This window comes from Trachypithecus francoisi, unplaced genomic scaffold (assembly GCF_009764315.1).
Source record: "Trachypithecus francoisi isolate TF-2019V2 unplaced genomic scaffold, Tfra_2.0 Lachesis_group14, whole genome shotgun sequence".
NCBI classification, from domain to species: domain Eukaryota; kingdom Metazoa; phylum Chordata; class Mammalia; order Primates; family Cercopithecidae; genus Trachypithecus; species Trachypithecus francoisi.
The window spans coordinates 51,890,236-51,903,055 of NW_022681459.1; the positions used below are offsets into that span (position 1 = coordinate 51,890,236).

Below are 12,820 nucleotides of genomic sequence, written 5' to 3' on the forward strand. Positions count from 1 at the left end.
TTGAATGTGTGACTTGACAAGTCTGACATGTGCACATACCCATAAAACCATCAGCACAATCGAGATGACAAACAGACCCGTCAGTCCCCAGAGCCGCCTTGTGCCGCAGCCCTCCAGTCACACTGGCTGCTCACGTGCTCTGGAACTTCCTACTTCACATGAATGCACGCAGTGTGACTCACTGGAGAGCCACCTGTGCTGTTGCATGTCAACAGCTTGCTCCCTGCATTGCTGAGTCACGTTCCATTGTACGCACGCAATGCGACTTGCTTGTCCATTCACCTGCTCATGGACACTGGGTTGTTTCGTTTTTGGTGATTAAAAATCCAGCTGCTGTGAGCTTTGTGTATGGGTCCTGGCGTGGCCGCAGGTCTTCATCTCTCTGGGGCACACGCCTAGAGAGAAATGACTGGGTAGTATGGCAGGTGTGCATCCAGCTTCTTAAGAACACCTTTTGCACAGTGGTGTGCCACACCCCCTTCCCACAGCAGGGTACGTGCCAGCGGCCCCACGTGCTCACCAGTGCACAGATGGTCCAACTCAATTTCTGGCCATTCTAGTAGGTGTTCAGTGGTACCTCGTTGTGGTTTGTGTTTCCCTAACAACTAATGATGTTGAACATCTTTCATGTGTTTATTACCATCTGTATGTATTCTTTGGTAAAGTGTTCAAGTGTTTGATCCATTTTTAAAAACTGAGTTCCTAGGCAGTTTGTAGAATACTGTGTTTTCCGAATACAAGTTCTTGATCAGATGTGATTTGCAAATTATTTTCTCTAGTCTGTCATTTTCCGTTGTTTTACTAGTGTCTTTTCTTTTTCTTTTTCTTTTTTTTTTGAGACAGAGTTTTTCTGTTGCCCAGGCTAGCCTTGAACTCCTGGGCTCAAGAGATCCTCCAGCCTCAGTCCCCTGGGTCACTGGGACTAAAAGTGTATGCCATTGTGCCTAACAGTGTCTTTTCAACAGCAAAATACTTAATTTCACTGAAGTCCAATATATTAGTTTCTTTATACGTCATGCTCTTAGTGTCACATAAAAAAATCCTTGCCCAAAGGACGTGCAGATGTTCTTCTACACTGTTTTCTAGATGTATAGTTTTAGGCTTTACATTTACGGCTACGAACCACAGAGTAAGTTAGTTTTTGTCTATGCTGTGAGGTACAGATACAGGTTCATGTTTTTGCATGTGTTCTGCATTTACAGATCATTTTAGGTAAAACAGGTAACTTGATAATATGGAGTCTTCGGACCCCAGAGATACAAATAGTATCTCTCTCCATTTATTTACGTATTTTGTTGCCCATCTTTTGTCAGATGTATCCCTAATGTTTAAAACATTTAGGTGCTACTTAAAAAAAAAAAAAATTCAGGCCGGGTATGGTGGCTCACGCCTGTAATCCCAGCACTTTGGGAGGCTGAGGTGGGCGGATCATGAGGTCAGGAGTTCGAGACCAGCCTGGCCAACATGGTGAAACCTTGTCTCTACTAAAAATACAAAATTTAGCAGGGTGCGATGGCAGGCACCTATAATCCCAGCTACTCAGGAGGCCAAGGCAGGAGAACTGCTTGAATCTGGGAGGTGGAGGTTGCAGTGAGCCGAGATCTGCCACTGCACTCCGACCTGGGCAACAGAGCGAGACTCTGCTCAAAACAAACAAAAAACAAACCAAAAAACAATTTCTGAGTGTTTACTGGCAATATATATATAACTTATTTTTCTACACTGATCTTGTATATTGCAAAATTACTTATTAGTTCTAACAGCTTCATTTTAGATCTCATCGGGTTTTTTCTCTTCTTTTTTTTTTTTTGAGACAGGGTTTCACTTTATCAGTGCTGCAGTGTAGAGGTACAATCACAGCTCACTGCAGCCTCGATCTGCCAGGCTCAAGGGATCCTCCTGCCTCAGCCCCCTGAGTAGCTGGGACTATAGGTGTGTGCCACCATGCCCAGCTAATTTTTAAACTGTTTAAAAACAGAGACAGGGTCTTGCATGTTGCCCAGGCTGTTCTCAGTGATTTTCCCATCTCAGCCTCCCAAAGTGCTGGGATTACCAGCATGAGTCACTATACCCAGCCTCCATCAGACTTTCTACAGGATGTGGATGCCTTTTCTTTCTGCTTCATTGCACAACGCTGGGCAGAAATGCTGAGTAAACATGCTCTGATCCTGATCTTACAAGCAAAGAGCATTTAGTTATCACTACGTAGGTTTTTGTAGGCAACGGAAATTTCCTTTTATTTCTAGTTTGCCGAATTTTGATCAGGAATGGATGCTGGATTTTGTCAGATGGTTTTTCCTTTTCAGTTTGTTAATATGGTATATTACACATTGATTTTTGGAACGTTAAGCCATTCCTGGGATGAACCCTCTTGGTCTCATATACATGTGTCATATAAATATATATATGCATATATATGTGTGTGTGTGTGTGTATATATATAATTTCTGAGACAGAGTCTCACTCTGTCACCCAGGCTGGAGTGCAGTGGCATGATCTCGGCTCACTGCAATCTCCACCTCCTGGGTTCAAGCGATTCTCCTGCCTCAGCCTCCTAAGTAGCTGGGTCTACAGGTGCATGCCACCGCACCCAGCTAATTTTTTTCTGGGATGGAGTCTTGCTGTATTCTATTGCCCACACTGGAGTGCAGTGGCACGATTTCAGCTCACTGCAGCCTCTACTTCTGTTCCATTTTAGATAGTTTCTATTGCTCCGTCTTTAAGTTCACTTTTTTCCTTCTGCATTGTCTAGTCTGCTGATAATTCTGTCCAATATATTTTTCATTTTAGGCACTGAAGTTTTCATTCCTAGAAGATAAAATTGTCTTTTATATATCTTTCATGTCTCCAATTAACATGCTCATGTCTTCTACTTTCTGGAACACATGGAACTTATTTATAACTGTTTTAATGTCCTTGTCTGCTAATTCTACCATGTTATTTTGGGGGGTTGGTTCCAACTGACTAAATTTCCTCCTTTTGGGTTATGTTTTTCACTTTTTCATTTTTTAATCAGATGTCAGACAGTGTTCATTTTATACCTTGTTGGGTGCTGGATAATTTTATATTCCTATAAATATTCTTAAACTTTGTTCTGGGATGCAATCCAATTATTTGGGAACAGCTTGCTCCTTTTGAGGCCATCATACTTTGTCAGTCTGGGCCGGAGCAGCCTTCAGTCAAGGGCTGGACTTTCTACACTCCTGAGACAACACCCTCCCAAGGACTCTACATGTGAATTATGAGGTTTTTCTTCTCTGGCTGTGGGCACAGCTATTTTTGGCACTGTGTCAACTTTAAGGATTTTTCTTGCTGTTCTTTCCAGCTGGTTCTTTTCCAGGCCTGGGTATTTTACTCACATCATGCATTCATCAATGCTCAGCTGAAAACTCAAGGAGGAACCTCTGTAGGTCCCCAGATGCTCTCTGTGCCCTGCCCTCTCTCCAGCATTCTACTGTCAGCCTTATCCCCCCTGCCCTCCCCACCCTTCCAAATGCTGTCTCTGCACTCAGATAGGTCACCAGGCTCCACCTGGGCTCCCTCTTGGTGCTCTCTGGCCAAGACACTCTCGGAAGGCTGTGAGTTGGGAAAACCATGGGGTCACCTCATTTGTTTCCTCTCTCAGGAATACCTGTCCTATGATAGCTGATGTTAATGTCTGAAACTGTTGTTCCATATGGTTTGTGTGATTTTTTATTGTTTAAGGAAGAAAGATAAATCTGGTCCCTGAAATTCTATCTTGGTTGACATATGAAATATTCTTGAGGCCGGGCGCGGTGGCTCAAGCCTGTAATCCCAGCACTTTGGGAGGCTGAGATGGGCAGATCACGAGGTCAGGAGATCGAGACCATCCTGGCTAACACAGTGAAACCCCGTCTCTACTAAAAAATACAAAAAACTAGCTGGGTGAGGTGGCAGGCGCCTGTAGCCCCAGCTACTCGGGAGGCTAAGGTAGGAGAATGGCTTAAATCCGGGAGGCGGAGCTTGCAGTGAGCTGAGATCCGGCCACTGCACTCCAGCCTGGGCGACAGAGCGAGACTCCGTCTCAAAAAAAAAAAAAAAAAAAAGATTCTTGAGTTTATTTTCAATCTAGTTAATCCATAAGAAGATAATGTTTCGCATTTTAAAATCTACAGTCAATTGGAAATGTGCCCACCTAAATAGTAACACCTCCCCGACCTCACACGCCATCCGCATCACAGACTCTCCCTAAGAATCAGGCAGTACAATGAACTAGTAATGAGGTGATGACGGAGAAGAAAAGCACTGTCCGAGGAAGACTCCTTTCTATTTGCAGAACAAAAAAGAGATCACTATAAAATATGCCACAAATAACTTTCAAGGATAACCTCTTGCTGCTTAATTTGTCGTATTTTCCATGATTGTGCAGGCATTCTAAACCTATCATTTTTGCATTTTGGGGGAGGAACTATAAAATGGTAAACATTTTTGAGTATTAGATATAATTTAAAAATTCATGTTATACATTGAAAACATGCTCATAAAACTAAATTTGAATAGCACAGAATAAGTTGTAAGCTCCACCATGGCATAGATGACTTTCTTATTAGAAACACGAAGATAAATAAAACCTTCTATTGTATTCACAAAAATATACCGAGAGCCCAGGACAACACCTGGCATATAATAGGCACTATATTACTAATTATGGAGTGACTAGACTATGGAAGCTTTTTTTTCTCTTTGAGATGGAGTTTCGCTCTTGTTGCCCAGGTTGGAGTATAGTGGCTCAATCTTGGCTCACTACAACCTCTGCCTCCTGGGTACAAGTGATTCTCCTGCCTCAGCCTCCCAAGTAGCTGGGATTATAGGTGTACACCAGCACGCCCAGCTAATTTTTTGGATTTTTAGTAGAGATGGGGTTTCACCATCTTGGCCAGGCTGGTCTCGAACTCCTGACCTCATGATCCGCCTGCCTCGGTCTCCCAAAGTGCTGGGATTAGAGGCGTGAGCCACTGCGCCTGGCCTAGAAGTTTTTATAAAATATCTTTGCAACACTGACGAAGTTTGGAAATGTTAACAATTTGCGGAGTGTGTATCCTTCCAGACATTTTCCATGCATACACAATCGCATAAATGTACCTAAGTGTACACAAAAACCATATAATTTAAAAATAAAACTCTAAAGCCAGGCGTGGTGGCTCACGCCTATAATCCCAGCACTTTGGGGGCCGAGGAGGGTGGATCACAAGGTTAGGAGTTCAAGACCAGCCTGACCAGTATGGTGAAACCCTGTCTCTACTAAAAATACAACAATTAGCCGGGTGTGGTGGCACATGCCTATAGTCCCAGCTACTCTGGAGACTGAGGCAGGAGAATCACTTGAATCTGGGAGGCGGAGGTTGCAGTGAGCCAAGATTACACCACTGCACTCCAGCCTGGGTGACACAGCGAGACTCTGTCTGGAAAAAAAAAAAAAAAAAGAAAAAGAAAAAGAAAAAGAAAAAAACCCAACTCTGGCCGGGCGCGGTGGCTCAAGCCTGTAATCCCAGCACTTTGGGAGGCCGAGACGGGCGGATCACGAGGTCAGGAGATCGAGACCATCCTGGCTAACACGGTGAAACCCCGTCTCTACTAAAAATACAAAAAAAAAACTAGCCGGGCGAGGTGGCGGGCGCCTGTAGTCCCAGCTACTCCGGAGGCTGAGGCAGGAGAATGGCGTAAAACCCGGGAGGCGGAGCTTGCAGTGAGCTGAGATCCGGCCACTGCACTCCAGCCCGGGCGAAAGAGCAAGACTCCGTCTCAAAAAAAAAAAAACAAAAAAAAAAAAACAAAACCCAACTCTAAGGTCATATAAACATCCGTACTTTGCTTCCCCTATTTAATATATTGTAGCCATCTTAGCCCTTGCACATAAACTTTACACTAAATCTATTTTGTGAATATTTTAGTTCACTTGATTTTAACTGCAATTTTGGGTTATTTGTGAACCACACTGCTCGAATACTCCAGTCAACTGAGCGCTAATACGCCAAGAAGGAGATTCCCCTCCCCTGTGCAGAGGCGGCTGCGCTGCTGAGCACTACCTTTTTGCTGGTGGGCTGTCCATTGCTTTTGGCGTCTTGTTCATGGTTCCAATTTCCCGTCACTTGGGGAGACTGTAAAATAATTTCTTCTGGAAACAACACTTTTAAAACAAAAAAAGGTAAGAGCATAGGTATAACTAAAAAGCTAAAAAAAATTAATAGAGGTTGTTTATGGCTGACCCTAAAGTAATTAATATTCTATTCCCTTCCTTTCTTAACCTGCCTGTTACACTGTTTCTAAATCAGAGCATTATTAGTACTGCATGTTCTTCACAACAAAGCCATTTACTCGCCCATCTGCAAAAACAAAAATGAATTACATTTATGAGGGGAAAAGCGAGCAAGATGAATTTATTTTCAGTTATTTAAGCAAGCTATTATTAGTTATTCACTAAACTGAAATAGTAAGAAAAGACTAAAACTTGATAGAAAATTAAAAACATGACTATAACAAAGTTTTACTTCTAATATTATGACTGAAGAAACTATTTTACATAAAATTTTACATGAAGCCTATAAAAATACTCTGTGAAGATGTAACACTATCACTCTATAAAAATAATACCTTTTACACCTAAGTGGATGACTTGTTCAAGTGCAAAGTGACACCGTCTGCTTGTAGTCCTGCCGGGAAGAAAACCACATAAAATAACTACCTTTACATTCAGAACTATTACGGCGGGCACACAGTAATGCACATTTGATTATACAACCTTTATTTTTTTTATTTTATTTTATTTTATTTTTTTATTTTTTTTTTTTTTGAGGCGGAGTCTCGCTCTGTCGCCCAGGCTGGAGTGCAGTGGCCAGATCTCAGCTCACTGCAAGCTCCGCCTCCCGGGTTTACGCCATTCTCCTGCCTCAGCCTCCGGAGTAGCTGGGACTACAGGCGCCCGCCACGTCGCCCGGCTAGTTTTTGTATTTTTAGTAGAGACGGGGTTTCACCGTGTTAGCCAGGATGGTCTCGATCTCCTGACCTCGTGATCCGCCCGTCTTGGCCTCCCAAAGTGCTGGGATTACAGGCTTGAGCCACCGCGCCCGGCCACAACCTTTAAGTCAATAGAAAAAAAATCCCAGCAACAATCCAACAACCAATGAAATAGAGAACAGAAAAACACTGGAGAGGATGGGCGCAGTGGCTCACATGTGTCATCCCAGCACTCTGGGAGGCCGAGGTGGGCAGATCACCTGAGATCAGGAGTTCGAGACCAGCCTGGCCAACATGGTGAAACCCTGCCTCTACTAAAAATACAAAACTTAGCCGGGTGTGGTGGTGGTGCACGCCTGTAGTCCCAGCTACTCGGGAGGCTGAGGCATGAGAATCACTGGAACTCGGCAGGCAGAGGTTGCAGTGAGCTGAGATGGCACCACTGCACTCCAGCCTGGGTGACAGTGTGAAACTCTGTCTAAAAAATTTTTTGTGAAAACCACTAGAGAATACCAATGAAGCCCCCTCAAAAAAAAAAAAAAAAAAAAAAGCGTGTGACAAAATCCCACACCCATTCTTTTTTTTTATTTAATTTTTTTATTTTATTTTTATTTATTTTTATTTTATTTTTTTGAGATGGAGACTCACTCTGTCACCCAGGCTGGAGTGCAGTGGTGCGACCTCGGCTCACTGCAAGCTCCGCCTCCTAGGTTCCCGCCATTCTCCTGCCTTAGCCTCCTGAGTAGCTGGGACTACAGGTGCCGCCACCACGCCCGGCTAATTTTTTTGGTATTTTTAGTAGAGACGGGGTTTCACTGTGGTCTCGATCTCCTGACCTTGTGATCCGCCCGCCTCGGCCTCCCAAAGTGCTGGGATTACAGGCGTGAGCCACCGCGCCCGGCCTTTTTTTTTTTTAAAGAGACAAGGTCTTGCTGTGTTGCCTAGGCTGGAGCGCAGTGGCACAGTCACAGCTCACTGAAGCCTCAAATTCCTGGGCCCCCGTGATCCTCCCACCCCAGCTTCTCAACGTGCTGGGATTACAGGTGTGAGCCACCGCGCCTGGCCCCATGTCCACTCTTGATTAAAAGCTCGCTAAGGCCGGGCGCGGTGGCTCAAGCCTGTAATCCCAGCACTTTGGGAGGCCGAGACGGGCGGATCACGAGGTCAGGAGATCGAGACCATCCTGGCTAACACAGTGAAACCCCGTCTCTACTAAAAATACAAAAAACTAGCCGGGCGAGGTGGCGGGCGCCTGTAGTCCCAGCTACTCGGGAGGCTGAGGCAGGAGAATGGCGTAAACCCGGGAGGCGGAGCTTGCAGTGAGCTGAGATCCGGCCACTGCACTCCAGTCCGGGCGACAGAGCGAGACTCCGCCTCAAAAAAAAAAAAAAAAAAAAAAAAAAAAAAAAAAAAAAAAAGCTCGCTAAAATAAGAATCTATCTCCTCAACCTGATAGAGGGCCACTATGGAACCTACAACCCACACTGTACTAACTCATTCACTCAGGACTGACAGCCCTGCCCCTAAGACCAGGGATGAAGCCAGTGCATCACTTCTCACCACTTCTCTTCCACACGGGCACAGAAGTTCCAACCAGTGCAGGAAGGCAAGGGAAAACAAATACAGAGCATCTAAATAAGGAAGGAAGAAGTAAAACTGTCTTTGTTTTTTTTTTTTTTTTTCAGACAGAGCCTCGCTCTGTCACCCAGGCTGGAATGCAGTAGGGTGATCTCGGCTCACTGCAACCTCCACCTCCTGGGTTCAAGTGATTCTCCTGCCTCAGCCTCCTGAGTAGCTGGGATTACAGGCGCCCACCACCACGCCTGGCTGATGTTTTGTATTTTTAGTAGACACGGGGTTTCCCCATGTGGGCCAGACTGCTCTCAAACTCCTGACCTCAGGTGATCCGCCTGCCTTGGCCTCCCACAGTGCTGGGATTACAGGCGTGAACCACTGCACGCGACTTGAAACTGTCATTCTTTGATGTACGACTGTATATGCAGAAAATCCTACAGACTCTATGAAAAGCTACTGGAGCTACTGAGTTTAGGAGACCTGCAGGATACAAGGTAAACAGACAAAAATCAACTGCTTTTTATAAATACTAGAAACAAGCAATTAGAAACTTAAGTTAAAATTACTGTTTATAATAGCTATTTAAAAACTTTAAATAGGTATAAATCTCACAAAAGGTACATAAGACCTATACACTGAAAAGTATAAAATCTTGCTAAAAGAAATGAAAAAAGATGCAAATAAATAGACATACCATTTTCCAGGGCTGGAGGACTCATTATTATTAAGATTTCAATTCTCCCTTAAACCGACCTATAGATTCAATGTAATCCCAATCAAAATCCCAACATGCTTTCTGTAGAAACTGATATGACCTAAAATCCATGGAAGAATAAAGAAGACCTAGAATAGCCAGACAACTCTGAAAAGGAACAAAGTTGAAGGCTTGATACTACCTGATTTTGAGACTTATCATAAAGACATATATCATACACTATGTTTGTGTTGCCCTCAGCTTCATACAGTGAAACTTCATCCCCAATATGATGTTATTGGGTATGAGGAGTTGAGGCCTTTGGCAAGTGATTAGGTTGTGAGGGTGGGGCCTCAAGAATGGAGTCAGTGCCCTTACACAATGGGGCACAGAGAGCTCTCTCATCCCTTCTGCTGCGTGAGGACACAGGGAAAAGACAGCCGCCTATGAACCAGGAAGCAGTCTCACTAGGACACTGAACCTGCTGGTGCCTTGACCTTGGGCTTCCCGACCTCCAGAGCATGAGTAATACATTTCTGTTCTTTATAAGCCACTCCATCTATGGTGCTATGCTAATGCAGCCTGAGTGGACAGACAGACAATAAGACCCTGTAATGTTAGTGTCAAGACAGACAAGTGTACCATAGGGAACAGAACAGTCTGCAGAAACAGATCAACAAATATTTGGTTGGCCGGGTGTGGTGGCTCACGCCTATAATCCCAGCACTTTGGGAGGCTGAGGCGGGCGGATCACGAGGTCAGGAGATCAAGACCATCCTGGCTAACACAGTGAAACGCCGTCTCTATTAAAAACACACACAAAAAAATTAGCTGGGTGTGGTGGCGGGCACCTGTAGTCCAAGCTAGTCAGGAGACTGAGGCAAGGGAATGGCGTGAACCCAGGAGGCAGGGCTTGCAGTGAGCCGAGATCACGTCACTGCACTCCAGCCTGGGCAACAGAGCGAGACTTTGTCTCAAAAAAAAAAAAAAAAAAAAAAATTTGGTCAACTGATTTTTTTTTTTTTTTAAACAAAGGTACAATAGTAATTCATTGGAGAAAGGACAGTTTTTTCATCAAATAATACTTGGACAACTGGATGTTTATTCCACCCTCCAATTTCCATTCATACCCCACAAATAATTTGCAAAGCTTAATGAGATAGATCATAATCCTAAATGTACAGGTTAAAGCTGCCAAGTTTCTAAAAGAAAACAGGATAAAATTGTTGAGATCCAAATTAAAGATTTCTGAGATGCATCACTAGAAGATCTGTGAAAGAAAACATTCATAAACTGGACTTCACCAAAACTAATAATTTCTGCTTTTCAAAAGGCACTATAAAAACAATGAAAATACAAGCTGTAGTCTGAGGAAATATTTGCACAGACACATATCTGATAAAGCACTGTACTGAAACTATACAAACATCTCTGCAAACTCAATCATGAGAAAACAATTTTTTAAAATGGGCCCAAAGACTTGAGGAAAGACTTCAACAAAGATTTTGTACAAATGGCAAAAAAGCACATAAAAAGATGTTCGGGGCTGGGCGCAGTGGCTCACACCTGTAATCCCAGCAATCTGGGAGGCCAAGGTCGGCAGATCACGAGGTCAGGAGATCAAGACCATCCTGGCTAACATGGTGAAACCCCGTCTCTACCAAAAATACAAAAAAATTAGCCAGACGTGGTGGCGGGCGCCTGTAGTCCCAGCTACTCTGGAGGCTGAGGCAGGAGAATGGTGTGAACCTGGGAGGTGGAGCTCGCAGTGAGCCAGGATCACGCCACTGCCCTCCAGCCTGGGGGACAGAGCAAGATTCTGTCTCAAAAAAACAAAAAACAGGGCCAGGCACGGTGGCCTGTAATCCCAGCACTTTAGGGGGCCGAGGCGGGTGGATCATGAGGTCAGGAGATTGAGACCATCCTGGCTAACACGGGGAAACCCTGTCTCTACTAAAAATACAAAAAAATTAGGCATGTGTGGTGGCGGGCACCTGTAGTCCCAGCTACTCAGGAGAGGCTGAGGCAGGAAAATGGCGTAAACCCAGGAGGCGGAGCTTGCAGTGAGCTGAGACCGTACCACTGCACTCCAGCCTGGGGGACAGAGCAAGACTCCATCTCAAAAAAAAAAAAAAGAAAAAAAAAGATGTTCAGCATCACTAGTCATTAGAAAAATACAAATTAAATCCACGAGATACCCCTTCACACTATGAGAATCAGCTCTGTTCTAGAGTCAAAGCAGGTCAAGGAGTCCAGGCCTAGACGTTGGCTGTAGTCTCTCTGGCTGCCATGATGGGGGCTGTGTGCCTTCTACCAGCGTTGCTGCTCCCTATGGCCCCAACCAACCCTCACGCGTCATCCAACACAGCTGCCCCTCCCTTCCCATTCCTGGGCCTTCTCATGGCACTCACATGCTGGGGTCTCTCATCTTGCACAGCAAACAAAAAGCACCCCCTCCTGAGCCTCCTGTATCTCTTTGGTCACCAATTTCTCTCGCTCTCTCTCCATCCTACCCTCCCTGCTTTCATGGGCAAATGCCTTAAAAAGGAATCAACGACATTTCTCCATTTCCCCGTAGTCCATTCACTCAACACATTCCAATCTGGCTGTAGCCCAAATACGGCCGATTTCTCAGACATAAAAAGCACTAATATTAAAAAAAAACTGATAAATTTGACTATATTAAAACTAGCACCTTCTGTTAATAAAAAGACATATATATTTATATATATTAAAAAATATATACATGGTTTTTTGAGACAGAGTCTCACTCTGTCTCAGCTCACCGCAACCTCCGCCTTCCAGGTTCAAGCAATTCTCCTGCCTCAGCCTCTCAAGTAGCTGGGACTACAGGCATGTGCCATCATGCCCAGCTAAGTTTTGTATTTTTAGTAGAGATGGGGTTTCCCCATGTTGGCCAGGCTGGTCTCAAACTCCTGACCTCAAGAGATCCGCCTGCCTCGGCCTCCCAAAGTGTTGAGATTACAGGTGTGAGCCACCGCACCCAGTCTCAAAAGACACTTCTTAAAAAGCTAAAAGACAAGGAACAAATCTGGAGAAGATATGTACCTAAGAATAGTTTATCATAAGGAATACAGAAAGGACTCCTACAACAATGAAAATCAGATAAATTACTCAATAAAAAAGAGGGCAAAAGACGCAAGCAAGCATTTCACGGAAGATGAACATTTTATAGTCCACAGACAAGAAGATTCTCAGCCTTGTAAGTAAGCCAGAGAACAGTAAATCAAGACCATCATGAGATGCATTACACACCTACCAGAGTGGCACCAATTAGGAAATCTAACAAAATCAGATTGCAGGGAGGGCACTGATCAACAGGTTGTTATATACATGGATACTGGCAGTCATTGATGCAACCACTTGTAAAGCTGGAAACAGGAATATACCCCAAACCCAGCAATCCCACTCCCACATACACAGCGGCTCTAGGAAAAGCAGGAAACAATAGTAACAGGAAACAATGAAGATGTCCATCAACAGAAAAACAGAGGGTATTCACACAACCGCCAACTAATGAACAGTAGTTACAGGCAACAACACAAAGACATCTCA

The 12,820-nt window shown here is 44.3% G+C and overlaps 1 protein-coding gene across 1 annotated transcript in view; it reads right to left on the reverse strand.

The window, feature by feature from the left end:
- Window positions 1-12,820, reverse strand: part of MOV10L1 (Mov10 like RISC complex RNA helicase 1) — a 71,051-nt gene that overhangs the window by 22,144 nt on the left and 36,087 nt on the right. Inside the window, 2 exon segments of the mRNA XM_033233513.1 lie at window positions 6,048-6,148; window positions 6,613-6,671. Coding sequence (XP_033089404.1) covers window positions 6,048-6,148; window positions 6,613-6,671 — 160 coding nt within the window.